At 37.1% G+C, this 27,904-nt stretch overlaps 1 protein-coding gene across 1 annotated transcript; it reads right to left on the bottom strand.

The window, feature by feature from the left end:
- Positions 1-161: 161 nt before the first annotated feature.
- Positions 162-27,402, bottom strand: XRN1 (5'-3' exoribonuclease 1). Its single transcript, XM_009070854.1, has 42 exons — positions 27,176-27,402; positions 25,738-25,835; positions 25,273-25,382; positions 25,070-25,180; positions 24,769-24,851; positions 23,534-23,621; positions 23,260-23,428; positions 22,992-23,059; positions 21,839-21,973; positions 20,536-20,599; positions 19,637-19,742; positions 18,898-18,987; positions 18,535-18,691; positions 18,083-18,202; positions 17,234-17,403; positions 16,348-16,468; positions 16,157-16,255; positions 15,533-15,636; positions 14,908-15,039; positions 14,031-14,193; positions 13,736-13,849; positions 13,089-13,187; positions 12,806-12,921; positions 11,911-12,057; positions 11,382-11,471; positions 10,671-10,806; positions 9,874-9,930; positions 9,120-9,252; positions 7,906-7,975; positions 6,597-6,822; positions 5,876-5,977; positions 5,106-5,201; positions 4,762-4,876; positions 4,229-4,293; positions 3,735-3,848; positions 3,242-3,367; positions 2,766-2,922; positions 2,297-2,475; positions 1,969-2,082; positions 1,770-1,887; positions 646-797; positions 162-452 (listed from the first exon to the last, which is right to left on the bottom strand). The coding sequence occupies exons 1-42, from the start codon at positions 27,376-27,378 to the stop codon at positions 162-164; spliced, it is 5,208 nt and encodes a 1,735-aa protein (XP_009069102.1). The 5' UTR covers positions 27,379-27,402.
- Positions 27,403-27,904: the final 502 nt, after the last annotated feature.

Genomic DNA, 27,904 nt, shown 5'->3' with positions numbered 1-27,904 from the left:
TTTTATAGTTTTCATGACAACCCGAAAATCATAGCAATTAAAATGTATTTCCTTCCATATTAAAGTGGCTGGTCTTTGTAATAGATATTTCTGATTTTTTTAAATGCTAGAACGTAACAGTGGGGGAAGAGTCAGAGATAAAATACACCTAGCTACCATATTTACTCTGAAGATTTTGGTGTGCCAAAATTGACAGCCAGTTTTCTTGGCTTTCGCTTGCTGGAAGTGTTTGGTGTTGATTTGTTGTGAGGAACACTTGGAGTAGCCACATTGTCTTGAAATGCAACAGTGGATTGAGCAGCTTGAGGAGATTTTAAAGGAGCTGAGGAACTATCTTGCTGAAGGTGGTCAGAAGACACTGGTTGTTCACTCTTCAGTGGTGCAGCTTGAGGGGAACTCTGGAACTCCTTGAGTTCAAAGTTTTTCTTGCTAGCAGCCCTTTTTTTAGTTACCTTTGGATTAAATAAACATGATTTAACTGAATGCACTCTCAAAAAACTGCATATATTCCACTTTCAGAAAACATGCACACCATTTTTTACAGTAATTTTCTAATGCTCAACAGTAGTTCACAGTGGGAAGTTGCTTTCATCATGTAGGCACACTTTTTACAAAAGAATCTTAAGACAAACCTCCTGGTCTTACCTGCAGAGGTATAAACTGGTTGTGAGAACCAACTGGTATAGTTCCTGCAAGAGACACATTCCCTGGATAGGAGCCAGGATAATGATGCTTAGGCACTGGAGTTCCCCAGGATACTGGACCAAACATGTGAGATGATGGAGGCATTATGTTAGCTGTGAAAATAAGGAACTTTTAGCTCACTTTACTCAAAAAGAAGACACCAAGTCCCCCAGAGTCCAGAAGTACCCAGCTACATTTGTCTGCATGTTGTTTATCTTTCCAATAAAGCCTCATAGTCTTCATATTTACTTGAAAATAGCTAAGCATTTATTTATTACCAAAACCCCTCAAACAAACAGGTTTGCCTTTACAGAACTACACTTGGATGGCAACACAATGAAGAGCACTAAATCATGGCATCTGCATTCCAGAGTGCACGTAACACAGGATCTTCACATCCTCTACTGAGTGAGGATGCAAGCTTAGGCCATCCCTCTGGAACAAATCAGCAGAGAAGTCCTGGGGAAAGAGATGCCTAGGATGCTACAACGGTGCTGACTCGTTAATTACTAGCTGTGAATGTGAGCTGCAGTAGAATCCAAATCAGCCAGGAGTCAGAAACACCACCAGGACTTCTGGCAGTTTTTAGGGGCTACTTACCATGCTCATGTTTGGCAGTGTACAAGAGGATTGTGATGTAGCACCTCAGTGAAAGTTGTTATAAACAAAAACACTACTGCATGGATAAACATTAACCATATAGGGGGCTGGGGAGGGCAGAAATCCATGCAGAAAATCAGGGAAGATTTTTTTTTAACCATTTCAGACCAGAACTATCAGCTTCGAACTAATTATTATTGTTTTGAAGGAAAAAACACCAAAATGGAAACCACAGCCAAGACTGAATGGGTAAATACATTATTGAGGAAAAGAAATAATCAGGAGTGACATGATTCTTTGTATTGAATTGATCTGCATATTGATGAAAGAGGTTCATGAACTGTTTTCCAGACAGTTCAGACATACAAGGACATACATGAGTACCAAAAAATGGAGCTCTCTGCAAGGCATTCACTTCCAGAGAAAGAACTACAATTAGAGGATATCATGGTATTATTTGAAATGTGCACTAGTCAAATACTTACCAGGGGGTTGTGCAAAAACTGGAGGAATTGATCCAGGTGGTACAGGAACTCCAAGTGGTTGATAGTTAGGAAACACTGGTGGAGGTGGAGGTGTAGCAAAGTTTACTCCTATAGAACTCTGTGAAGAAGGCAACAGGGGATTACAAACAGACACAATGCAACAGAGACAAAGATGTTAAGAGATTCTTTACATCCTCACCAAACGCTGCAAAGCGAAAAGTGCTGCTTTCTCCTTGGCTTCAGCCTCGGAATGGCACTGTGGCCCATGGACCAACAAACCGTTCGATAGTTTTATGTGGCAAACTGTCATGGTCTGGAAAAATGAGAGAAGGTTTTTGAGAGAATTTATGCTGCTGACAAACGGTGAGAGAGAAACAGAGGATCTGGTTAGCTGTTTTGAAAAAAGGCAACCAATCAAGTTAAGGGTTATTTTGAGATGGATTTCAGTGCTCAGTCCAAACATTTAATATGTTGATACAGTTGATACAAAGCTGAGAACTTTAACTTTTGAGGAAAAAGCTTTTTACCTGTGGTGTTTTTATGAAAGAGAAATCTGGCTGTGACATTCCAACAAGAGAACAAATACGAGAAAGTACAGAGGCAGTGGAGAGTTCAGGCTGTGGGCAAACGAAAGGGTGAGCTCCTGTCTCCATTGCTGGTGTGTTCTGAGGGCCTCCAGGGCTGTGAGGCTTGTTCATATAAGCAGCTGACAAAACAAAAAAACCCAAACCTGTATCACATTTCCTGCACCGAAAGCAGAGCAATTTGTTTATTAGGATTTTATAAAAGGATATTTGATTTTTTCCAGGTATTTTCATATTGTTTAACAAAAAACCAGGAGACTATATATGAAGAGAGTTTTAGATCTGAATAAATAATTAGAACTGAAAAAATATGGACGTTTTATTACTATATTTCAGGAAAGAGTACTATGCTGTAAGCTGTGCTCTAAAATGTCACTACAAGGTGAAACTCTGAGCTGATGCTTAAACATACCCATTTTTTTTGTCGGTCTGTATTGCACAGCAGCTCCATGGCAGTCCTGTCTACTAGAGGGAGCAGGAACATCAGTGACTTGGGATTTCACTTCATTCCTTGTTTCCAGATCAGAGCCATCTATCTTCAAAATCTCTTTGAGCATCTGTGTTCCTTTCTTTAAAAATCAAAGAAACCACTCAGAATAAAGGACATGCTGGAGTTCAGATACCACAGCCTCAATGCTGACATCAGCACCAGGAACAGAATCTGAATTTGTGTTCTCTGATCAGTTACATTTTTACCAAAGCACAGAGAACAGCATCTTAGCGTAAACAAATGTGTTTGCTAATTTTCTTTGAGAACAGCTAATTAAAAACTCATTAATATGTTTGAAAAGGCAGTGTAAGCCTTCATGGAGTTTCTTTAAATAGAAGCATTGATACTAAGACAGCAGATGCTGAACTGCAATGTAATGACTCCTGCAGTATACAGACCATAGCAAATGACTGTGGTGACAGATGTTCTTCATCTGTAGCTGTTGCTTCCTTGGAGTAACTCTGCACTTCGTTTTCTTTGGAAATTTTCAAAGAAGCTAGAAGGCTTTCCAGTTCATTGTTCTTCTTAAATCAAAAACCAAGAAAGATACATCAGTGCAGTATATTCACAAGCAGGTGCAAGAGGAAGGGTATACTAATTTGAGGTTAATTTTATTCTCATACAGAATTTTTTTCCCCTTAGCTTGGGCAGGTCACAGTCATGTCTGTTCAGAGTGTGAACAGATACCCAGTGACTGCACCAAGTTTTGATATTAAAAATATGCAAATATTGACCAACAGAAAATGGATTTAAAGAATGGTAATAGCTATACAGATTTGTCTTGTTATAGACACGAATTTGCACAAAAGTGACCAGGAACAATTGGAACAAAATGAACTAGAAACTAAAGTAATTCAAAGAGCACAAGAAAATCAACTGTGTAGTCCTTACCTTCCCACCTGTGGTGCAGGGACCATCAACTGCAGCCTTCTGAATTACAGGCATGTTGGGACTGTCATTCCTCTTCAAAAGTTTGACATTGTACTTATTCACACCTGTAAAATTCTGAAATAAACTGCAGCAATTATTACTGAATACTCTTATTACTCATTATAACACAACCGTGTTAGAAATGCATCTGCAAACAGCTTTGTCTCAAGCTCATATCCCTAGAAGATTTCAGCTTACTGCAAACCTACATGTGTGTTTTCCCATTACAGCACAGCTTTCAGAGTCTCAGAGGAATAGGAAAATTGCTTGGCCTCATTACACATCTTACACCCTTAAAATCTCTCATGGAAAAAAAAAAATCTCCAAAATACAGTTCACCTACTACTACAAGAATCAACCCAAATGCCAGATACAGACAAATCTGTAAAGTGATAAATCAGATAACAGTGAAATGAAAAGAAAATAATACATTTATTCAGTACAGACAAAATTACCTGTTTGTTTGATATTTTATTATGGGGCTGACATTCACCTCTTGTAACTTTGGGATCTTCTTTAACTACAAAAGAATGTATTCTTTTGAAATGCTCTTCAGAACTGCAGTAATAATCAAGACTCAAACCAAATTAATAACTCCACACAAGTACACAGATTGCATTAATCTGAATGGCTTTATCAAAGGTTTCATTCATACTTTCTAGGTCACTTGGGGGATGCTTTTCTTCTAGGATAAAATTAAGTATATGCAATAATGTATCTCATTTTGTAATCTACAAATATGACCTCAAGCAAATTCCCAAAGACACATTGTGTGGCTTTGTTTTCTCTTTACATCAGATGGGTGTCAAGCCGACGTCACACACAACAGTGTCCCTGAAAGCTTCAGGATTAAGAGAGCAATAATCTAACAATAATAATCATCTCATAATTTCCTGTCACTAACTACAAAAAGCTCAAAAGGCATTTCAATGAAGAACAGATAAAGCAAGTAGTTCTCCCAAACAAAGCTTTTCATTATAGTACTTACATTTTTTATATGGCTCCTGTTTTCTTTGCTGACCTTTAAAGCTGCTGTCATTGAATCCTGGCTTATAAAACTGATGGCCAGTTCCCAGCTTGATTTCCTGAGGTAGAACTGCACCCTAGGATTTCAAACACCAAAGCTTAACCAGAAAACTGTGTATCTGTCATTTACAGAGCAGTCTCATATGATTATCTTTTTCCAGAGCTGTGCATACTCTGTGTAACAGAACTTTCAGCCAGAGGATTTATTTGTAACATAAATAGAAAGTTTTCTGACATAATGAACTGATGTACAATATTAAGTTTCTTCCTATTTTGAATGCAGGGATCTGTTGAAAGTTTACTTACCTTCTCATGCATGTTTTGCTGAACGTGATGAGATTTCCCAGAGCTCTGCAATGACTGCCATATGCTGCAGAACTCATCGTCTTGCTTACTCTGTGCCTGACAAAACATGAAACGAGGCCCCAACAAACTCAGCAGCTACAAACTCAACTTGTGAACAGCTAAGCATCTACAAAGACATTCTGAAAATGACACAGTCCCAGTGTAAGAGTGCTCAGATGACAGATATTTTCATACTGACACTAGTACAAGCTGCAGGTAATTAATTTATGAAATGATTTATTGTGGTGGGTTGCATTTTTCAACCACTTTTACCAAGAATCACTTGCTAAACCAAAATGAGCTTAGCTTGCTTTGAGAGTGTTTTTGCTTTGTTCTTAACTGAAGCTCTGAACACAGGAAAGATGACTTAGTATAATTAAACTCAGACAACAGTTCAGAATGGTTTCAAAAGCATTCTCTCCTACTGGTAGTATTCTTAGATTCTGTCATTAATGACCAACTCTGCAAGGCCTTACCAGTCAGGCTCAATTGCTTCACTACACTGCAGGTGTGTTACCACAGAACTGAAGCCCAGCTATGCAAAAAACACTTCTGAAAATCTAGTGTCTAAACAAGGATGATGCAGGAGATTATACTCATTCAAGAACTGAGACCAGTTTTGCTCCAGGGTGTATCTGGACTAAAACATCTCATGTACTAAACCAAAGAAAAGGACATCCACTCTAAATAGAGACTTTTGGGTCCAATACCAAATGAATCAGAACACTTACTTTATTTTTCTGATTGCCACTCAGAAATGATCCTTTCTGGGGTGAGTTAGAGTTGCCCCGATTTTCAGCCCTGAGATTGTAATGCTGTCTTCCATTCAGTTGCTAAATCATTGAGAGAAAAAAAAAGAATCAGAAGTGTTTCATTGTCTTACATTTTCTTTTGGAAAGTAGATTTTCTCGTATAGACTTAAAAACCATGAGACAATTGTTCTCAAGCACACCTACAGCAACATGAAGTTACTAATTAACACAGTCTTCTTTTAGATAAGTTTCATTAAACCACTAAGAACCCTCATTCACTGTAAGTTTTCCTCCTTTCTTGTAGTTTCAAAGTAAATCATACCCAAGGAGCACAACTCATAGGGAAATGATGTCTTTTCCTGAGCATGGACAAACTTAGCCTACAGGAAGCATTAATTGGAACAGAGCTTTAAGGAAATAATTCTATCTCTGCCCAAACAAACAATTTGTTGACACTGCTCCAAACTAAATATTTGTCTCTTGGAAATGCAACTGGAACTCCTCAAAGCAAAACAACTGACAATAAGGAACTTTTAGTCCCTTTCATATTGGATGAATCCATTTCCCCGATGCAAGAATTATCCTACTTCTAATATACTGACAAAAAAATTAAATTTTGCTTGGACCAATGAAGATAACCACATTAACAGTTCAGCTTCTAGGGAGAAGCATTTTGGTACAAATGAAAGAAAAGCCTTACCTGAGTGGGAACGAAAAGGGAGCGAGGAGAATGGTTGAGGCCTCCCAGATGCACTTTTTGTGAGCAAACAGACGAGAGATCAGATGGATACGAGTTGTAGTTATTCACTGCTGGCTGAGGTTTGACTATGGCTGTCAGTTTCTGATTTCCCATTTCTGACCGACTACCATGAGACAGGTTAATTAAGGCACTTGATGGCAGACGATAGCCTCTGGCAGGTGAGCACCTGAAGAAAAGTGAATTACATGGCTGTTTCATGTAGTTTAATTGTTGCCAAAAGTTAATGATTCAAGTTTGAACAACAGACGCTGAGACCTGGATCCAGTATTGAAATCTAGTAGCATTACACACAACCTTAATCCCACTGTGCTCCCCTTTGACCTCAGCTGTCAAAACCAGAAAACAGTAGTAAGTACTGCTCTGAGTTCATATTGCACCTTTCAGTGCTGAGCTTAAAGGACATTAAAGATGAGTGAACTGTTAGAGCACAGTTACACAGCAAATATTTCTGTAAAAGACTAAGAGTCAGGAAACAATATTCTATTCTTTTTCAGAAATGAAAATTGACCTTTCAGTTTCAGTAGCAGAAATATAAATTGAAGTTGAGCAGCATTTCTGAATACTGAGTATTATCTGTGTAACAGGACATGCTCTTGCAGGAGCAATGCTTGTGCTAAGCTTGCTGAATGCAGGGAAGAGTTAAGAATCTCCTCCAAGTTGTCTTATTAAATCTTAATTTCGCTAAGGATAACAGTAAAACGAAGCCTGCTGGGTAAATCTGTGCACTTAAAAGTTTAGCTACTTACTTAAACACAGAAGAGCTATCACACTTTATAAAACAAAAGCATCTTCACCACCTGGAGAACAGTTCAGTTTTTTAATAGTGGTTAGAATTTAGCACCCAAGTATCAATTATTGATAGTTCAGAATCCCTCCTTCGAGGACAGATGCCTCATTTTTAATCTATATGTTGAAGACATACTAATAATAACCTATTTTCTACATACTTGTTTTAGAAAGACACTTGGATCTAGTGCTTTATTCTGCTGGTTCATGTTAGCTTTCTACAAATCAGAACTTTTAAACACACCAAAAACTCCTAAAGAGCAGTACACCACAATATAACATGCTTCACAAAAATTATCCCTATTCTAGAAGAATAAAGAAACAAAAAGTAAATAAAAAACTGACCAACACTGTTGAGAAGCAAAGTTTTAAGAGGCTTTAAAAACCAAACTAAAGGCAATAATTTCATGCCATCTATACCAATAGCATGAAAGAAAATGACTATGAACTCCCCTGCACAAACCTTATAGTGAGGCCTCCAAGGAACTCTTCATCAAACAAAACTTCAAAGAGCACATCTGTTTCTCTAGTAGCTATAGAAAAGAAAGTAAAATATCATCCTATGTAGGTAACATTAGTTACTTCCATCTAAATTATGTAAATGTTTACATTAGTGATGCAATAAGCAAGGAAAGACCAAAAATGAACTAATTAACGACAAAATCCCAACTTATTCCTGAGTAATGTCATTGAGAGGAATTTGGAAATGCTTCCCAGAGTCATGCATGGCTGCCCTTGCAGACAGAGCTCCAGCAGAAATGTACCATGCACAGCATCTCACCAACAGGCACTGACAGAACCACAGTTTATTGCAGTATATCACACTTGTCAGAAACTGCCAGGAAAGAGATGCAAAGCACTTGCCCACTCAGGCAGTCAGAAACTAACAGCTTTAATATTAACTTTTGGCATAATGATAGACTCATACTCCTTTAGAATTATATTACTATGTAATAAATATGGAGAAAAGGCTATTTCTTTAAAGAAGCTGCACTCCAGTCTAGTCTAGTCAAGATTCTGCTGGATGCAACTGAAAGACATTTGGATCTGGTGCTTCATTCTGCTGGTTCATATTTCCTTTCTACAAATCAGATTTTCTACAAGTCAGAATGCAACTACTGAAATGCCAGATAAGAAACCAATTTGTATTACTAGACCTGAAGCTGCTACACTTAATGGGACTCGATAAATCCTTTCGCTTACCTGAAACAGATTTATGGCTAATCTTCATGTCAAAGAAGGTATAAATCCTCACCATTTCATGGAAATGGAGTATCACAGAGTAAAAAACTAATTCCAAATAAAACAATTTAAGACCAATAATATTTGCTAGTTTGATGTTCAATGGAAGTATAAGGCTAATACTTGTTTTTATGTCTACTTCTCTTCACTTTGTCCATATCTTTCCATAACTTCATTTTGTTCCTTTTTGGTTCTCTCTGCCTTCTTCATATTAAGAAGAAACAAATGGTAAGTAATTTTGCATTCAAAGAATTAAAACAGATGACTGTAGGCTTAATTCAAACCAGCAAATATGTCTTTAATGGCTTGAAGTTGTCTATGCTGCATAGTGAGATTTGTGTGGACTCAAACCACTATACAAAACACTATTCTGGAGCCTGGTTTCACATCACCAGCTGAGCTGTTACAGATCCACAATCATGAAGAAAATATTACCTCCTTTAATTCCTATGATGGTACCTCGAAGACCAACTGGAACGGAAAAGTTCTCTCTGACGTTGACGACGCGATCGAACAGCCTGTACTCTGCATCTCGATCCGGAACAACCCCGTTCTGCTGCTCTAATGGCTGGCAATAACCAGGAGACTGTGTTAGTGTGTGCAAAAAATAAGGACTGCAAAAAAAGTGCATTTGTAGCAATATCTGAAACACATTATAAAGCAAATTTTCTTGAAAAAAGAATGTAAAAAACCAACTTCTCTCCCCAGACACAAAGCAAACTTTCTTTTTCCCTTGCAACTCTCACTCACTGCCCAAAAACCAACAGTGCTGTACACTGTACCAACCCACTGAGTGCAACCTGCCTGGATCAGTAACATGGGCAAGGTGAGCAGCTGGTTTTATGTTAAGAAAAGAATAAAACAGGGAAGAAGAGACAAATGGGAAGTACATTTTGTTTTCCCTTCATTATACAGCCAATAAGAACTGCAGAAGATGAAGGACAGAAGGTAGAAAAGAACTGAAACTCAGTATAATACGTGACAGAGTTTGTAGGTAGTAGAATTTCTCTCTCCTTGTAGAGACAGACTACTGTTCTCAAACTGGGTAGATCCCTCAATGGAAGGGATCGTAATACCTTTTCTTCCACCAATACTGTCATAGAATTCTACTCTCTCAGAGTTGGTGTGCTTAGGTGAAAGAAATGACATCTGGACAACTTAAATCCCCCAATCTTTTGACATCACTTACTCTGTACAGCAAATGGGGTTTCACCGTTACTCGCACCTTCTTGTTGCTCTTTCTCTGCTAAAGGAAAGGAACAGAAAGTCATTACAAACCAGTGTAAGAACCAACACCAGAACAGGTAAAACAAAACACCTGAAACAATCATGCAGAATTCTTTTGTTTCTTAAAGGTACACAGCTTTCATGAAGCCTTTAGAATAAGTGCAGTTTTTAAAATCTGGTGGATTTCTTAGCGACGTATTAGTCATCTAATTCTGAATTTCACACCAATTTCATCGAGATGTCCTGGCAACTTATTTTGTAATTCTGAATTTCACACCAATTTCATCCAGATGTCCTGGCAACTTATTTCGAAAAAACCCATCCCACTGTTTCATGTGGCTTTGCCCTTAGCTTTTGCTTTAGTAATTTCCTTGGCCTCTTTTTTTCATCTGTGGCCTTCAGAAAACAACTTTCTAACTTTCTGCAGACCAAAAAGAGACTGCGAGGGCAGAACAGCTGGGACTGCAGTTGAGTATATCTGAATAGATCTGGATGCCCATTCCTTTAGGAAAGGCACAGCTCAGAGTATGGCCTACTACTACTGAATCACCCCAGAAAGGGTGAATCAGTTACAGAATAATACTGAACTCTTCTGAACTTCTGGGATAATTCGCATTCAGATTTCACATAACATTCTGCATCCTTTTTCTTTGGAATGACAAGTAATCCTCAATCCTCCTCTTCTAATTCAAGAACTTGGAAAATAATGAGCATCTGATTTTGGTTCACACCTGCTCACAATCACAACAAGCTGCATACCTTGCATTTCTCTATTTCTTCTTCAATTTTCTCAACAATGGCTGCATCCAAAATTTGCAAGTCACAAGATGAGCGAGACAAAGCAGACACAGGATGTGCCTTTAACCAGGCAACAATTTCTTGAACTTTCTCAGCTCTAAATAAAAAATTAGAGCAATTAAAACTTTTAGCTGCATGAACGAATCATTTTACCATGTTCCCTGATTTAATCAGTCAAGTATTATGATCCAGGCACAATACTTCTATATGTCCATAAAGTAATGGAATTTGAGAGCTCTGTATGAGTTGACAACAGTGGTTAAAAAAAAAATCCGAATCACGCAATACTGTTCCAAAACCATAGCCTAAAATTTTATGTCAGAAAAAAAAATAAAATTTGAAAGTATTCAGCAAGTTATGTTAGCATCCATGATCTTAGATTGTGATCTTAAACAACTGCCACAATTATGGGTTATTTTTTTCATAAAGTAGCCATCGAAAAAGAGATTCCTCACTTATTGGACTTGAGATTGGAGTCTGGCAGAAACTTGGACTCCACAACTAAAATGTACAGCATTTGGATAATATTTTTAGTCATCACTGAACATTCCTGTTGTTCAGGGAACAGCAAGGTTTCAGGCATATAGCAGTCACTATATGATCACTACCAATTTCACAATTGTCAGTCTTTATTCTCCTTATTCTAGAAGAAAAAGGAGGAAAATGGCTTACCCATTCTCATCCTCTCCAGGCCAAATGTCATCTTCATAGAAGATATCTTCCTGGCTGTTCTTGGCTATGTAATTAAATAGTTCAGGCACCCTACAAAAACCAAATAAGTGGAAGATAAATTTAGTTTCACCATGGCATAGACCATAAAAAAGGTGTTCAGGCACCCTACAAAAACCAAATAAATGGAAGATAAATTTAGTTTCACCACGGCATAGACCATAAAAAAGGCTCATCAAAACAAAGTCTGACAGGGTTCAAAATCTGTGGAGCCCAAATGAATGATTTTTAACTTAATTTAGTGTCATACTGTACATTTTTCAAGGATAAGCTGTTGACAAAATTACTCTATCCCAAAATATGATTCTCCTTGGAAGAAGAGACTATTGAATGGAGCACTGGAATGAAGGAAATTCCATCAAGCAACCTCCAAAAACAAACTAATCAGTTCTCAGACCTGGGACTAGAGCACAAAATCCAAAGACTGATACAAAGGTGGGTAAGCTGGATGTAGTTCATAATCAATACTTACCTTTCTAAATACTCAGCAAGTAGTTGTTCTACTGCAGAAGAATACATCCATTCATTTCCAACCTTCTTAGTATAGCCAGGAACTTCTTCATTTTTCTTATTGAACTTCAGGTTTAGCCCCACATTTGCTCTGTGATCTCCATGAGGACTGGAAATGAGAAAAAGTTCATTAACTTGCAATAACATGTATGTGTGTGTACATACAGTAAAAAACCCACACAATCATACATTGTCAGCAGAGGATAGGAAACATTTTACCCTTCTTCCTTAACTGAGTTCTAATCAACCACAATCTACCTGACCTTTACCAAGCTGCAGAAGGATGTCCCTGAACAATCACTAGGGAACAAATGTACATGTGAAATCACAAGATGCTCATGCATCAACCACAGCTTTAGAGATCTGTCCTAGCAAACCACAATTCTGACATTCAGAGAACTACATGGCTTGCCTCCTTTACAAATTTTAAGCAGTTTTGGTCTTCATCAGTTCTTTCAAAAAGCTGAAGGTACAGTTAATATCCCTTTACACTACAAATCATAAGTACAACGAAATTAAATCCCAATTCCACTCTTTTATTCTCAGTGTAGCAAAGTCAGTTGAAACTCCTAATTCAATTACACAAATAGCTAACCAGGAAAGTCAATTTTATGTCTGTCTACAATATTAAAGGCAACAGAACTTTCCAGTAAAGAAAAACTAAAACTGCATTTATGACAGGAGAGAAAAATTCTGCATACCAATTAAGTTTATAGCAAACATACTCGAGAGGAAGCTTTGTGGCACAAAATAGAAAACACTTGGTAAGAACAGCAGTTAAACACAGCAGAAATTCTGTGGAGTTGTAGCAGAATTTAGAAGCTTCTCTACAGTCAAAATTTACAAAGAGAACTTACTTCTTCTTTGATCCTCTTCCAATAAAGATACTCCCTGTAAATCTGGAGACAAGATATCCACTTACTCCAAGCCTGCTGGCCAAAATGTATGCAGGATTGTATTTCACAGAGTATTTCTTTAAAACAAACAAACAAACAAAACATATTGGCAATTCCTGAAGGATAAGGATTTTTATACAAAGGGCAAATGAATAATATGGAAACCTCTCTTAAAGACATTTCCCACTGCAAAATCTATTTGACACATTGTTTAAGCTTTTACTAGAGAAACAGAAGCACTTACATGCTGGTTCTGTATTAGAGTATCAAGTTGGGGTTCACAAGGAATATTGAAAACCACACGAATTCTTCCTTCAGTGATCACATCATGTGAATCTTGAACCTTGGGGAGAAACACAACACAATAAAAATGCTGTTTAAAAACAGCTGTCATTGGATATTTGACCTTGGAGTCTACAAACAATTTTGCTGCAGTAGAATAAAAATGCTGTTTAAAAACAGCTGTCTTTGGATATTTGACCTTATAGTCTACAAAAACCTTTGCTGCAGTAGGCACAGAGATGCTTTGGAATCCATCACCTCACCTTGACCTGTACAGTACTTCCTCATAGGGCAATCAATCAGCATAAATCAAAGGAATCCATGGTTGAAACTAGCACAAAATGGCAACTCTATGCATTGCAAATAATCCCAAACAATTCATAAACACAACCCTGCATTCAAGCTATGCTATCCTTCTCCTGTTGTGCTAGCAATAATGACAATGAAAACAGAATAAACCCCTCTTCCTATGAGTTATCCACCAGGGAATCTTAGGTTTCAAATTTTAGCTAGCAAATGACCACTACTGTCACACAACACCTTAGACTGTTTTAGGCTTGCAAACAAAGAAATCTAGAGGAGGAAAAAAAGGAAATTATTGGAACTAACTTCTCCCATGCAGCCATAGTAAGGTGATCCCAGCATAAAGGTTGTACTTCCAGGAGGAAACAAATCATCCAGAGTTTTGATGTTTGAAAAACGAGAGTCAAAGGCTTTGATATCCTACATAAAAAAGAGATATGATAATCTTAAATATCATTCAGTTGCAGGATAATAATTAAATATTACAATAATAAATAAATATAATAATAATAAATAAATAAAAAGAATAAGTAGACACTTATTCTAAAATATAATCTGAGTCTGCAATAATTCAAAGAAAACACTGAACTTGTATATTTACCTTGACAACTGTTTGGTATACAAAAGGAAGAGCTTGTTTTGACCACTGCTTCTCCAAACAAACTTCCCCATTTTGATTTAGTTGGTATCTATTACCAGTGAGTAACTGAGCATACACAACTATTGATGTGTCATGGATAATTATTCCTTTTCTTCTCTGGTAGCTGAATACAAAGCAGGACATTTAGTTTAATTACAATAAACAGAACTGAACCAAGAGGGTAGAATTAATTTACTGCAGTGAAAGCAAAAACTAAAAAAACGCCCCAAACATCCTCTGAAAAAAAAATAGTTTGCTTCCTGTTTTACAAAACATACCCAGAAGAAATGGCTTAAAAAATTGCTTAGCCACTGTTGTACAGCCATGACTGTGGAGCTAAGGGTACCAACTTAAGCACATTTTAGCATTATGGGGAAGGGTTAGGGGTTATTAAGACAGTTATCTCAAATGACAGACAATAAAATGCCAAACCACTGTAACTGTTTTATTCCACTGAACCCACACTCTGGAAGAGCAAGAGCTGCATTGAAATTTAACAATGCTAAGCTATTCAAGCTGCAAATTGATACTGTAAGACTCCATTCTATACAGTTCCTACAACTGAAGATTCCTAACACCAGAACAGAATATTGAGGGAGAGGACTGCAACCCATTCATTTTGGAGTTCTTTTGTTATGGCATCTAACTGGAATTACCTAGGGCCTAACTCCATATATTCTGAAATTTCAACACAAGCTATTTGTTGCTGGTGTTTTTTTTAAATCCCAGCAGACTCGATTAACCTTTACCACCCAGTATGCAGCAGCTTCTCTATGCTCCTTAGGTCTGTCCCACAGCAATAAAACATAGGTAAGACATAAAATGGAAAGTTACTTACTGCTCTGAAATGCTTTGAACTTCTTTTACCCACATGCTTTGTTCCTTATCTCCAACATAACAGACTTTAGTCGGGGGCACTGCATTTCCCATGTAAAGCTTCTGTGTGCCATGTGGTTCTTCAATATAAAACCTTGAGAGTATTAGGACAGGTATTACATCAACCAAGGAAGATAAACTTAGACATAACCAATTGTGAGCAAAACTGAGAACAGTTAGAGATTACTTGTTCAGGACATGGAAAACTTGCAGCATTGTTTCTCTATCCCTTCCACAACAGGCCACACAGCCTATTTTTTATACAAAATACCAGTACATGTGCTGAAAGGAAGATTGCATAGAAATCTTCTCTGTGTGGATTCCTGTGCATGCATTTTCCCCCCAAAATTAAGAATGAGCTCTCCCAAGCCTCTACATCGACAGCAAAATAGGAAAGGACTAGCACTAAGACAAACCTCAGAACAATGCTAAACAGAGGTTCCTGCACCGAGCAGACTCTGCCACATGTGGACTTAATTTGCTGCTAGTAAGTACTATAGAACACCAAAACTTCTGTGCAGCCCGAGGAACTTGTTTTGATTAAACCAGTAAAGACAACCAATACATATGCATCAAACAGCTCTTACTTAGTTTCTCCATCTGACACTGCCACAACTCTGGCTTCTTCCAGGTGGGGCCAGTTCACAAAAACTCTCTTTCCAAGCACCAAACTGGCAACATTTTCTACTGCCTGAAAAAACCCAGAAGTTATTGCTACTAACTGTTTAACAGATCAAAGGATTTTTGTTACAGCATTTTCAAACTGGTTTTGCAATACAAACCACTCCAGTAAAAGAACATGTTTCCTTGCAGAATAAAAATAATTTATCTATCTTATTAAAATGTATTTTGATACAGATTACACAATCCCTGATTAGAAATGTGGCTCTTTACATGTGGCATATGTTACTTGTAAGCCCTGGATTGATTTACATTTCCCACAGAGGCTGACTGAGCACTTCTTTTGTTGAATCACTTAGAACTATTTGCATCTCTGGGACACAGTAATCAAAATAACAATTGAGATTAGTGAAATATTTCCTACTGTAGATGTTACATAAATTTTACTTTTGCTATCAGGAAGATGTAAATAACCATTGCTTCAAATCTAACTAACAAATTCAGTCTTTTTATGCAAAAGTTTTTGTCTGTTTTTGTTTGGTTTGGGATTTTTGTTAGGTTTGGTCTTTTGCTAGGAGCTGAATGCTTACCTGGTCTTTTGAGTTCTCATTAACTATGATTTCCAGCATCATGTTCTCTCCATGGCTGCTTTGCTGAAACACCTGTACACCACTTTTTCTAAGACAGAACTGGATAAAAACAAAACAGCACATAAAACTTGAACTCTTACATAGTTATCTACAAAATACAATTGAAATGTCAGAAGAAAGAAGTCTTTTACCTTATGTTTAATGTGCTTTAAGGTAGGAAATCCACAAAAATATAATGCACTCTTGTTGATTTTGGTTATTTTATTGTGGGTTATTTCTACATGCCAAGCATCCAAAGGTATTGCTTTATACCTAAAAAATAAGTTGCACAACATTTGCTCGTACAGATTGACCTTCAACTCTAGAAAATATCTTTACCAATTCACCTACTAATTAGCAAACCCTTTGACATTCCTTCAATTAATTTAAGCCACTTGGCAAAGGACTATAAAAATCCCCAATGCTATTGCTACAAAGAGACTATTCATTAGGAAAGACAAAACTTCAAGATAGATGCCAAACATACTATTTTAATTAATCATTATCACATTCTAAACTAGCAGTAGCTCCATATGGCATCATTCCTCCTCACAACTATTCACTCTTCACTGACTGTAATCCAGCAACTGGCATTCCTCCTCTCTTTTGCTCTAAGTTTGACTACTATTAAGCTTATGTTTCCACCTCATCTTGAAACCTCAGTCTGTGTGAAATCAAGCTGGCTACTTTCCACGAGAGGAAAGTAAAGAACACACTTGTGTTCAACTCTCTATACTGGATCCAAATGCTTACATTTTTGTACAAATACTCCAGAATTACAGTGGTGATTTATCAGCACAGTAATGGGATATTTGCACCAGTCTTTCATCTTGTATGTCACACAGACTTTAGTAATTCTCCAGAGTGTCCTCGACAAATTAGCATTTGTTCATGTGTTTTGCAAAGTAACATTTGGAGGGACAAATACATTTGACATTTCTCAGTGTATATACTGCCATATGCAAATTTTGGTTAAAATGCTAATAAAAGTAACCCAACCACTTTTAACCTGCTCTAAAATAGCTGTGCCAGTGTTACCTGGTGTGACATCTTTCTATTGCAGGGAATTTCTCTGGCCATGGTGACAGGTACTGGAACTCAGCATCTTTCTCATACCAGTACATTAAGCAAGAACTGTGAGTGTTTCTTCGTTTCTCCTCTTCTTTTAGGCCCTTATTACAGGATTCCATGGCCTGCAGCAGCCGTTTCTAAATTGTAGAGAAATTAGTGCATGTGAAACTGGTCACAAAAATTGGCATGGAAATGTCTATACTGACAAAGTGAATTATCTGCACTTTCCTGGTTCATGTGTTCATGTTCTAATTGCAGCCTCAGCCTTTCTTATGTTCCAACCCTCTGATAAAAACAGGGCAAGTACTGTGGAAAGGCTATGGAGAATAAAGATCACCTTTTGGCCTATCTGTTTCCAAAGTGCAGCCTTACCTAATACTGTTATCCTATATGTAAAATGAAAGTGTCATTATTTTATTACTCTCCATTAATGCTTTACTGTTACTGGTGTTCACGTTAAGATTTCCTGTAAAAATACACTTTGCTTTGTTTTACTTATATACAGTCTGTACTTTTCTATGTATATAGGAATAGATTTTTTTCCTCAAAGATTATGAAACTATGTATTTGATAAGCTGATGAAAAACATGAACAAACAACAAAGTCCACAGCCCTAACTTAAGGCTTCTGCCACCTGAAGCTAACTTTGCTTGTGCTAACTTTATCTAGACTTACTCTCCAGGCAGCAAACATTTATATTTTTCTGTGAGCTTATCAAGTACCAATTTAAACTTCCACTTAAGTCCACTAACTGTTGATTAATTTAGCAGATTTGTTATGAAGACTTTATAGACAGCAGATGCCAAAAGAACTTACCTCATCAATAAAGGGGATTAATACTACAGCTTCCCACTCCTGCTGTTTTCCATTTAGATCAGTTTTAAATTCAGGTGGATAATATTCTATAATAGGAGAGTCTTGACTAGTCATCAAATGCTAGGAAAATACAATGGAGATGGTATCAGGGACAATTTAGCACCATTTGCAGGAAGAGACAGAGGAAGGCTGGTATTAAAACCAATTCAAGGCTGGACAGCAATTCAACACAACTATCCTATTTGGAAATTGCTTAGCAAATGCAAAATTATTAGTAACTTTACAATGTACTAAGAATAGTAACAAGTAGAAGTATTTAACCATATACATAAAATTTAGAGACAGAATATAATTAATAAGACATGCAAAAACACGAAGAAAAGAGTCAAATAAAATAAAGCAGACAGCCAGTAAGAAACAGACAGATAATGCAAATTAATTCTAAATCCTACCTGGTAGCATTTAGGGAGCAGATCTTTGCTAGCTGCTGGGAGTACAGCAAGAAGCTGTTCAAATGGCATGAAAGGTTTTCCCAGTTCAAACTGGATTTTGAGTTCACTGATGTTGCGAATATCTGACAGGTAAGGTGCATAATGGTAAGGATAATACCTGCAGGGAAAAAGACCCTCTTAAGTTACTTGACTTAATTATAGCACAGCAGTGTTCACAGAGCAGAAGCAAACCAAGCTAGTTACTTGACTTAATTATAGCACAGCAATGTTCACAGAGCAGAAGCAAACCAAACACATCAAATGTTCCCAGCATGCAAAGGAAAATATCACTTCAGCAGTTTCTCATTTGACCATTTTTCTTACCAGCTCCATGACTGAACTCCATGGTAATAATAATGCAAAATCCATTGTATTGCCTGGACATAACATTCAGCTTGATCAGCTAAGAAGTCACTTAAAAGAAAGAAGAAAGATACTTATAAATTTTCTTGTTTTCACTAGTCTATAAAAAGTTACTTAGCCCATTGTACATAGGAATGAAGACAGAACATTTTGTGAACCTAGTAAGACCATAATTTCTAGATTCATTTACTCCTAATGGACTTCTTCTCTCTGGTCCTCAAATACTTATTATAGAAAACATGACTTGCAGGTCTTGTTGCATTAGGCAAAATCATCACTGCTGCAATACTCTGCCATGTGTTCTCTGCTCTGATGTGGATGAATATTCTGTCTTGCATTAGAACCACAGCATTGTTTGGGTTGGAAGGGACCTTAAAGATCAACTCATTCTAACCCCCTGACATGGGCAGGCACACTTTTCACTAGACTAAACTGCTCAGAGTTCTATCCAACACAGCCTTGAACACTTCCAGGCATGGGGCATCCACACCTCCTCTGGGCAACCGGTTCCATCACCCTCACAGCAAAGATTTTTTTTCTAATATCTGATCTAAACCCACTCTCATTCACTTTGAAGCCATTCCCCCTTGTCCTTGTCACTAGATGCTCTTGTAAATACAGTTTCTAATAGATATGTACAAAGACTTGTCATTAGTGCTTGAAAAATAACTAAAAAAAAAAAGAGAAAGTATACACTTACTCAGAAACTACTTCTACACCCATTTTAGTCATGTAGTAAGTTCGTTTGTATTGCCTAAACTCAGTTTCAAACAGATCATCATCTTCTGGTTCATCTTCCAACACAGCTGAAAAAGGTGATGAAAAAAAGACAAAAAAAGGGAATAATATTCACTTTTCCACTACAGTAAGGTTGGGAGACAGTAATTTTTTACTGAATGCTTTTACTTTATTTCTCAATTCGAAGTTCGAGGTGCTCACACCTTCCTTGCACTGAAAGTAACATGAAAAAACAAACACAATCTTTACCCAGAGAAACTCTGGAACTTACAAGAGGAAGCTTGTTTTGTAGCCCAGTTACAAGAATAGAGAAGAGAATACAAGTCATTGTAAAAAAATCTGAGAAAACATTTAAAAAAAAAAGTTAAAATTTTCATCTATTTTCAGCAACGTCATCATGTGAAGTTAAAATTTTCATCTATTTTCAGCATCGTCACCATGTATCATGGAGCAGTATTTATACATTTTTGACAATTAATTTGAAAACACTATCAGAAAACATGTCCTACAAGTGGAATGAGTTTAAAAACATAACCACAACCAAGAACTCTAACGCCATATGAAATCTATTCATTTGTCCTCACCTGTATAACAAAACACCTAGGCATACAATTATTAAACACATCATGTTGAAAATTTTCTCATCATGGCAACACAGGTCAGATCAGAAGAAGCACTTCAAAAGCTGTAGCCCCACCCCCTCTCACCAAAGCAGCTCCATCTCCCAACAGCTGACTACTTAAGTCTTGCATTTAGATTAAGGTCATCTCAGACATAAAATTCTTATGGTTCTTCCAAATCTAAACATGTAGTAACTTTTTTCTGTTGTTGTATGTATATGGAAAAATTATTTGCACTTACTTTTAGGGGTCACTTCACCTTCATTTTTTTCTAAAGCAGCCAAATATAAAGAATTTTCCTGAGCCTATTAAATTAAAATTTGGACAATGTAAAAACACAGGTTAAGATGCACAAACCTCATTCAAAACCATAACACCTGCAACTCAAAATGCTACAATCAAAATGTAAAAATATTATTATTTAGTATAAACCTATTTCCTTCTAATTACCTAGAGAAAGTGATTTTAGCAGACAAAACGACAGATCAGACAAAGGCACAGTCTCAAGCAAAACCTTAACTACCTTTAAAGAAATACCTGAATATTTGTTTCCCAAAATGCAACTATTTCCAAAACTGTGCAGAACACATTTAAGCACTTTGACCTGTATCGTGCATTATGCTACAGCACCAGTAAGCAGTCAAATTTTTCACCAATAAATTATTTTTGTGGGAAGTAAGGATGGAAGAAACTGTGTTTCCCAGAGTCAAAGCAGCCAATTAGTCACTTCATCCTCACACTACACACTGTCTTTTGAGCACAGCACTGAGGAGCTGTCAATAAGCAGAATCATCAAGTTGCCACAAATAGCCACAAATAAAGAATACCTTATTAAAGGCAGAGCTAACATCTTGGTCTTACAAAGCCCAAACTGCACTAAAGAACAGGATAACAATACACAGCGACAGATCAAACTCCAAGGACTTTGCTGCTGCTACTCTGCACTCTGCTGAAGGCATATATTGCAGGATAGCCAATGGAAGTGTGGTGGGGAACATGACACTGGGGCAGGGACAAGATACTGAGAGGTGCTGTTCCTTACTAATTAATTCTATCTAGAATTGCAAGCTTAATAACTCATCTGAGATAGCTCACACCAACAAAATTGCTATTTCCCTATTCACTGTCAAATAGTTGGCCAATACGAAGACATACATGAATGACCTGTCAGTGTCTCTGACATATATGAAACTTCCAGTGGGCTATGCATTAAAAAGTAAAATAACAAAGCACAGCAGGTTTAACCATAACTCACACAGAATTAAGTTTTGCTGCTTTCGAGGAATAGCAAAGCATTATAAATTATGGGTTTACAAGACTTCAAAAATCCTGAGAACCTGACCTTGACTCAACATTTCAGCACTCACAACCAACAATGCATACAGGCAAACAGCAAAAGTTACATTTTACAATCTCTTCTGACCTAAAAAACCCCCAAAATCTCAAAGCCAAAGGTTTACGCCATTTAATTTGTCTGAGATCAAATTCCTGGTTTGCAAAACGTAACATTCTAATTTCCAAAATTGCACATGTAAAACACTAACCTTTTGTTTCTTCTGTTTGTTTTTTCTGGCTTCCTCTGCTGCAATACCAGCTGCCTCGTTGAGGTATTTATTGCCCACTTTACTTTCAAACCATTTTAGGTCTACAAAGACTTCACTGAAGTGTTCGCGATCAAACTGTGCCGAAAGATTAAAGTAAGTTTGCGAATATTTGAGGGATGTCAAATTTAGAATGCTAAAGTAAAAATGGCTTTTTAGTACATGCTTTAGATTACATCTAGACTTATCTGTACATAAACATTTTGCCCTAGAACTACAACTATACTACCAAGTTGATACTAAAAAACTGTTTTCTAAGCAATATGTAACATACAGCCAAGCTGTATTTTGTTTTCTTTCAGTAAGGCAGCAAAGGGTAACAGAGTCAAATAACTTCCACACTTCAGTATTAGCTCTAGAAGTAGTAGACAGATACATGGTCTGGGCAATACAGCCTTGTGTCACAGACCTAACACCTTCATAGCTCATCCAAGAATCAGAAGACAGGGCTGAAGCACGGACAACAGATGACTTCCCTCCTTCCAAGTTCAGCAGAAGGTTTAATCCTTTCCATTTCTATATGGCCTATACCTTCCCTCCCTTCTGGGATGGATTGCTGCAGTGGTATGTAACAGGATTGCCTCCTGCACACCAGGCAGTTCTGAAGAACGCTGACGCCTGCGTCGCGGAGGTACTAATGCTTCACTGCTCTTTACTAGTGACCTTCAGAAAAACTTGCAAACAACACTCCTCTCCAACATCTTCAGACACAGCTTACCCCACAGAAACTACCAGCAGAGGAGCAAAGAATATTGCTGCCTGCAGCAGCTTGGCCCCACACTGCCACGCACTATTCCACGGGAATTGAGGACCACGGTTCTACTGGTGAATCCTCATTTGACTTGCAGCACTAAAAGATGCTGGCTAAAGCACAGACCAAATGATTCAATCTTTTTCCTCTTATGCTATGGTAAGATCAGACAACAACTGATTGGATGCCATCAGTTAAAGGGTAAAAGAGCTGATTGAACCACCTGTAAAACACAGTCATTTAACAGTCCATTAACACGACAGAGTGGTGTACTCTAGGGCACTATCTGAGCTTCTATTCCACACACTACACCATTCTACACAGTGCAATTTCCAGGTTACTTACATCTGACAATCTTGTGAGATATTTCTCAAAACGTTCTAAATTCAGATGTCCATTCTCATTGATGTAACCTATGGGGGAAATAAACTGTGTTTTTGAAGCTAACAATTTAACAGTTTTCAAATTTCCATTTCAATGTCCCACAGCTAATGGATGCAATCTGCTGCCTAAACAAAGGGTGCTAAACATTCCAAGGGCTAAAAAGGTCAATAAATGTTAATGCAGGAATGTTCATGTTTGTGGGTTTCACAACAGAACTTAGTCTTCTCACCTCCCAGTTCCGGCAAGATAGCCATGTATGTTCTATAAAGTAGTGGCAGTGCATCATGATTAATGTGCAAATGAGGTAGATGAGGAATAAAATCATTTCCTACAAGGAAACCCATTAAGATCCAATCATCTATTATCCTTTCGATATCATATTCAAAGGAAATCTTGTCCTGGGGAAAAGAAAAAAGAAAACCACAGAGGAGTATAATTTTTATTATCATTTTTGCATGACGACCTCACCTACTCTTTCCAATCTCAGCACCATCAGAACTTACTTTTACTGGGGAAAATTCATAATCAATATATTCTCTCATCAGTGATAAGTGCAGTAAATGAAATGTGGTTTCCTCTGGTGCACATGCTCTGTAAATTATTCAAAACATCAAGTTAATTATTAATAAACACACTTTCAACATTAATATTAATAAGTCCAAGGTTACCTAAGCCCAAGAAATTTTACTAGGATTGTATCTTCACAAAAGAAATAATGTATAAACATTTCCTTTAATCTATTTTAGGATCAATCTGGTTTGGTCTATAAAATTTTTCAGCAGAATCTTCTAAACACCAGGTGTGACTGTATGGAGAAGAGCTACCTTAGAGAAGGCAGGGAAGCTTTGTGGAATTCCACCCTGCAGTAATTATTTCCTAAGTACTTATCCTACCATCCAAAAAAGGGACAAACTAACCTAACTTGCACCAATAAATGTTGAGGTATTTTAGAGCTAGTATGAATAAATACAGAGTACACCAATGCACATCTAAACTGCCTGGGTTACTCCTGCAGTTATTTGAAAGGCTTCTTGTAAGAAAAGAATATGCTCCAGTCATTGTATTTGTATATTCAATTATGTTTAAGAAGGTTTTTCTTCAATTAGATTTAAGGCCTTTTAAAAATATTTCAGCGCTACATGCCAATACTACCAACAGAATGAGCATTACTCAGATGTTGATGCCAAAAGACTGAAACTTATTTCTGATGCTTATCATATTGTCCTTGGCAATAAAACCATTTGTTTATAAGCAAAAATTACGCATTTACCTAAACATTTATGACTGTGTTAACCAAAATCCTTTTAGTAACAAACCCATTTATTTGTCTCTCCCATGTTCTCCCTTTACCCAGCAAATCTAAGTGTAAGGTCCTTCAAAAAAGGACTTTAAAAAGTCACTATCTGCTTAAGGAAGTTATGGAAACAATGTCACTGCAGCCCAGACTGCTTCATTCACCATATGAAGAAAAATGTGCAACACACCAAAGCTCTAAAGACATTCCTAGCAGCTGTTCTGACAACATACATTTGGTCATGTAAACCAATTCAAATGTAACAAGATGGTTTCTCTAACTTCAGGAATTTTCTCACCCAAGAAAATAAACTAAGACTTCAGTAATTTAATATATAATCAATAAGAACATCCAAAACACCAAACACAAACCTGTTGATGTCACCCAGTACCTTTTAGATTTAATTTCATCATATAAAATAAGAGTAAAGTTAAATCAGTTCACCTTTGAGCCTTTTTACCACCAAATCTGACTTCTTCTCTTAAGAGTGCAAAGTGTGCCTCATGACTTGTCAGTCCCAGCATGATCTATTGCAAAGAGATATTAGAAAGGTCTTACTTTATTATTCCTTTTAAACAGTTCAAGCACCATAAAGAAATGTTTCATTGCAGCTTCAAAAGTTTACAGGAATACAAAATGTCATGCGTGTTTAGTAACGTTTTAGAATCCTGTGTGCTCAGGAAAACATCAAAGATATACATGTTGGACAAATTTCTGTTGTTTCTGTTATTTTAATTGCACATACCAAGTCAGCATCTAAGCCATAGAGACAGTGTCTTGTGTTTGGATCATGATGGGGCTTTGCTTTTTCTGATCTGATGAACTCCATAATCTTATGCTCACCTTCCCCTGGAGTCTACACAACAAAAAAAAATAAAAGACAGCAGTAAGTATTGTTCTATAAAATACAAACACATTTAAAGTAACATAGTAAGAAAATACAATGACCTCATGGCCTGACAAGTAGACTGTTACACCTTGCCAGGATTTGTCTGTGGAAATCTTCATATTTACAAAATACTTAAGATGCTCATGCAATCTGGCCATGAATTCAGTTCCTGAAAAGAGAAACCTAAGTTAAACATGAAGCTTTTCACTAGTTTGCATTTACATATTAAAAGTAATAACGACAAAAACGAGACAGAGATATTCTGCCAGAGAGGCAGGGCATAGCTTGCTTTTTTGTAAAGTATTTCATTTCTTTCATAGCAATCAAAAAAGTGTTTGGAATGAGACAGTGCTCCAACCATACTGAAACCCACTGAAAATTCCCTTCTCGACTTATTTAAGCCTTCATTGATTCTGTCTTCTACTTTTTAAAAAATGCCTTAAGACAGGGAAATAGTGCCAAAATAGATATGCAAAGCCATAAATCTAAACAGTTACATTTAAATAACTGATGAATTCTCTTACCTGGGGTAATACAGTTGGAGTCAAATCTGGCTTCTGTAGGGAGAGTTTCTCCCTTTTCTAGTGCCTTTTTTATTTTGTCCTCTGCCTCTTTTGCTGATCTAAAACAGCAGGGTTGGAAAGAGAGTACAGAAAGAATCATCTTATTCAAATGCTAATATCCTAAATACAGCTTTACTGACAAGATAAATATAGCTGATGTTTTTTAAAGCACTTTTTAAAAAAAGGCAGAGAAATTTAACTCCTGAATAGAGTTCAAACTTGTTTCCGATACAACTAAGAAGGCTTAAAAGTAGCTTTTTTTTTTTCCTGGTAATGATGATAATCTGTCACAACGCAGATGCAGTTAATGTTTAGATGGCCAAGAAGATCAAACAATGGTTGATCACACTGAATGGCAATGAATGTTTTGCAATTAATGTTGAAACCATAGGAATACTTGGGATATAAACATGTGACAATGCTATCCCAGAACAGTAATGGTACCACAGTTAAACAATGCAACAGGTTTGGAATACCAAGTCTGGAATACCAAGGGAGTCAGGAGAGTCAACTAACAATTAATCATCCCCAGTAATGGAGACACTAATAAACATCATCCTGGCCTTTCTTGGCCAAGGATTTCATAAACACTTCTGAACTAGAGAAAGAGAAACCACCAAAGTCTTAGATTTTTGTCCTCTCAACTACAATTTCCTATTTAGAACTCTTTTAATCTCTATTTCCTCTCAACCTCCTCTTTTTCTTAAAGAAAAAAACCACATTGAAAATTCAGTCTCTTGAAAATATTTTCTCTTGTTCCCTTCCACCAGTTTGTGTTCCATTTCACTCACCATCCCTGTGCTGTCTGACCACCACCTTTCTTCCCTTACAGCTCAAAGCTTCCAAATCTCCCAAAACATCACCATAATTCTTAACATTGCAAAATCTACTTGCAGCTCTGCATCTGAGCTAGCTTGGTAACTGGTATTGACAGGAAATCAGGGTTTCATTACAAACTTGACTTCTTCTGCGACTGTCAAATGTCATTCCCTGACAATTACCCAAGAGGCACATCCAGAACTTGAATTCACAAATACCAAAGACTCTCAAAGGTTATGAAGCCACTGAAGACATCTGCAAGAGCTCCACTGCAGATCTATTTCACAGAGAATTTTGGAAGAAAAAGCTCCCCCTGCCCACAAGTGCCACATACACAGAAAAAAAATTGAGTAACAAGCAAACGTTTCTTTTTGGAATCCTGATTTTAATATTTACAGGTAGTTACCCTCAATTTAACTAAAAATTAAAGCCTCTGTCAAAGGCACCACCACTCATAATAAAATTAAAGCCTCTGTCAAAGGCACCATCACTCATATTTTGCTTTTCGTGGCATACATTTAAAGTAAGTGTTTTTTTAAGAGTTTACTATCCTCAAGACAGTCAGAACAAATCTTCTTACCTAAAACGTCTCCCACGCTGCTGATTCATTTTTGCTCTTGGAGCTACTCCATCAACTGCCATGAAGAAAACCTTCCTTGGTTTAATAATGCGAAACAAAACCTCCAAATAATGAAAAATATCAGCAAAAATCTTATCTTCCGAGATTCTGAAGTGAACATCATCATCATTTGGGTGTGAGCACTGATGGATAATGCCATTCATGTCCAGGTATAAGTTGTCAAATTCTGGAATCTGCAAAAGCCACAGTTAGTACTCACTTGGTGAAGCTGAAACAATGCAACCTCTGCCCAAGGCACCACTGAGAGTAGCTCTGGAAATGAGCTAAGGTGGGAAGAGCTCCCTGGAACATACCACACACCAACAGGCTAAGGAAGAGTATCTGGGCTGGTTATGGGTTTAACTGCACATGCAATCTATTCTTATGATTTTTCACAGGGAGCTGAACAGATTCCTATCCTATCCTGGCTGTTTCTGGAACCTCAAGACTTTTGTCCCTGTGCTTGATCAATCTTTGACATTGTCAAAGGGAAAAGCACACAACAATCTCTCTTTTCAGGAACCTTTTTTTTTTTAATAACCCCACACATTTCACCGGTTCAGTCTTTCATAGCTGCACTACAAATAATAAAAACTACAAAACTTTTTTTTAATAACCCCACACATTTCACCAGTTCAATCTTTCATAGCTGCGCTACAAATAATAAAAACTACAAAACTAAGTATACAA

The sequence above is a fragment of the Acanthisitta chloris genome, unplaced genomic scaffold (genome assembly GCF_000695815.1).
Source record: "Acanthisitta chloris isolate BGI_N310 unplaced genomic scaffold, ASM69581v1 scaffold4523, whole genome shotgun sequence".
NCBI classification, from domain to species: Eukaryota; Metazoa; Chordata; class Aves; order Passeriformes; family Acanthisittidae; genus Acanthisitta; species Acanthisitta chloris.
Note: the sequence above shows the minus strand (reverse complement) of the source record. Positions and strands in the feature narration are given on the sequence as shown.

Bases quoted from the DNA above. Each gene is read 5' to 3' on its own strand.
- XRN1 (XM_009070854.1), bottom strand. From the start codon at position 27,378: ATGAATGGCATTATCCATCAGTGCTCACACCCAAATGATGATGATGTT. The intron at 7,976-9,119 runs GTAATATTTTCT...TCTTTTCTATAG, and splicing joins CATCATAGGAATTAAAGGAG to CTACTAGAGAAACAGATGTG. The intron at 798-1,769 runs GTAAGTATTTGA...TTATTTTCACAG, and splicing joins AGTTTTTGCACAACCCCCTG to CTAACATAATGCCTCCATCA.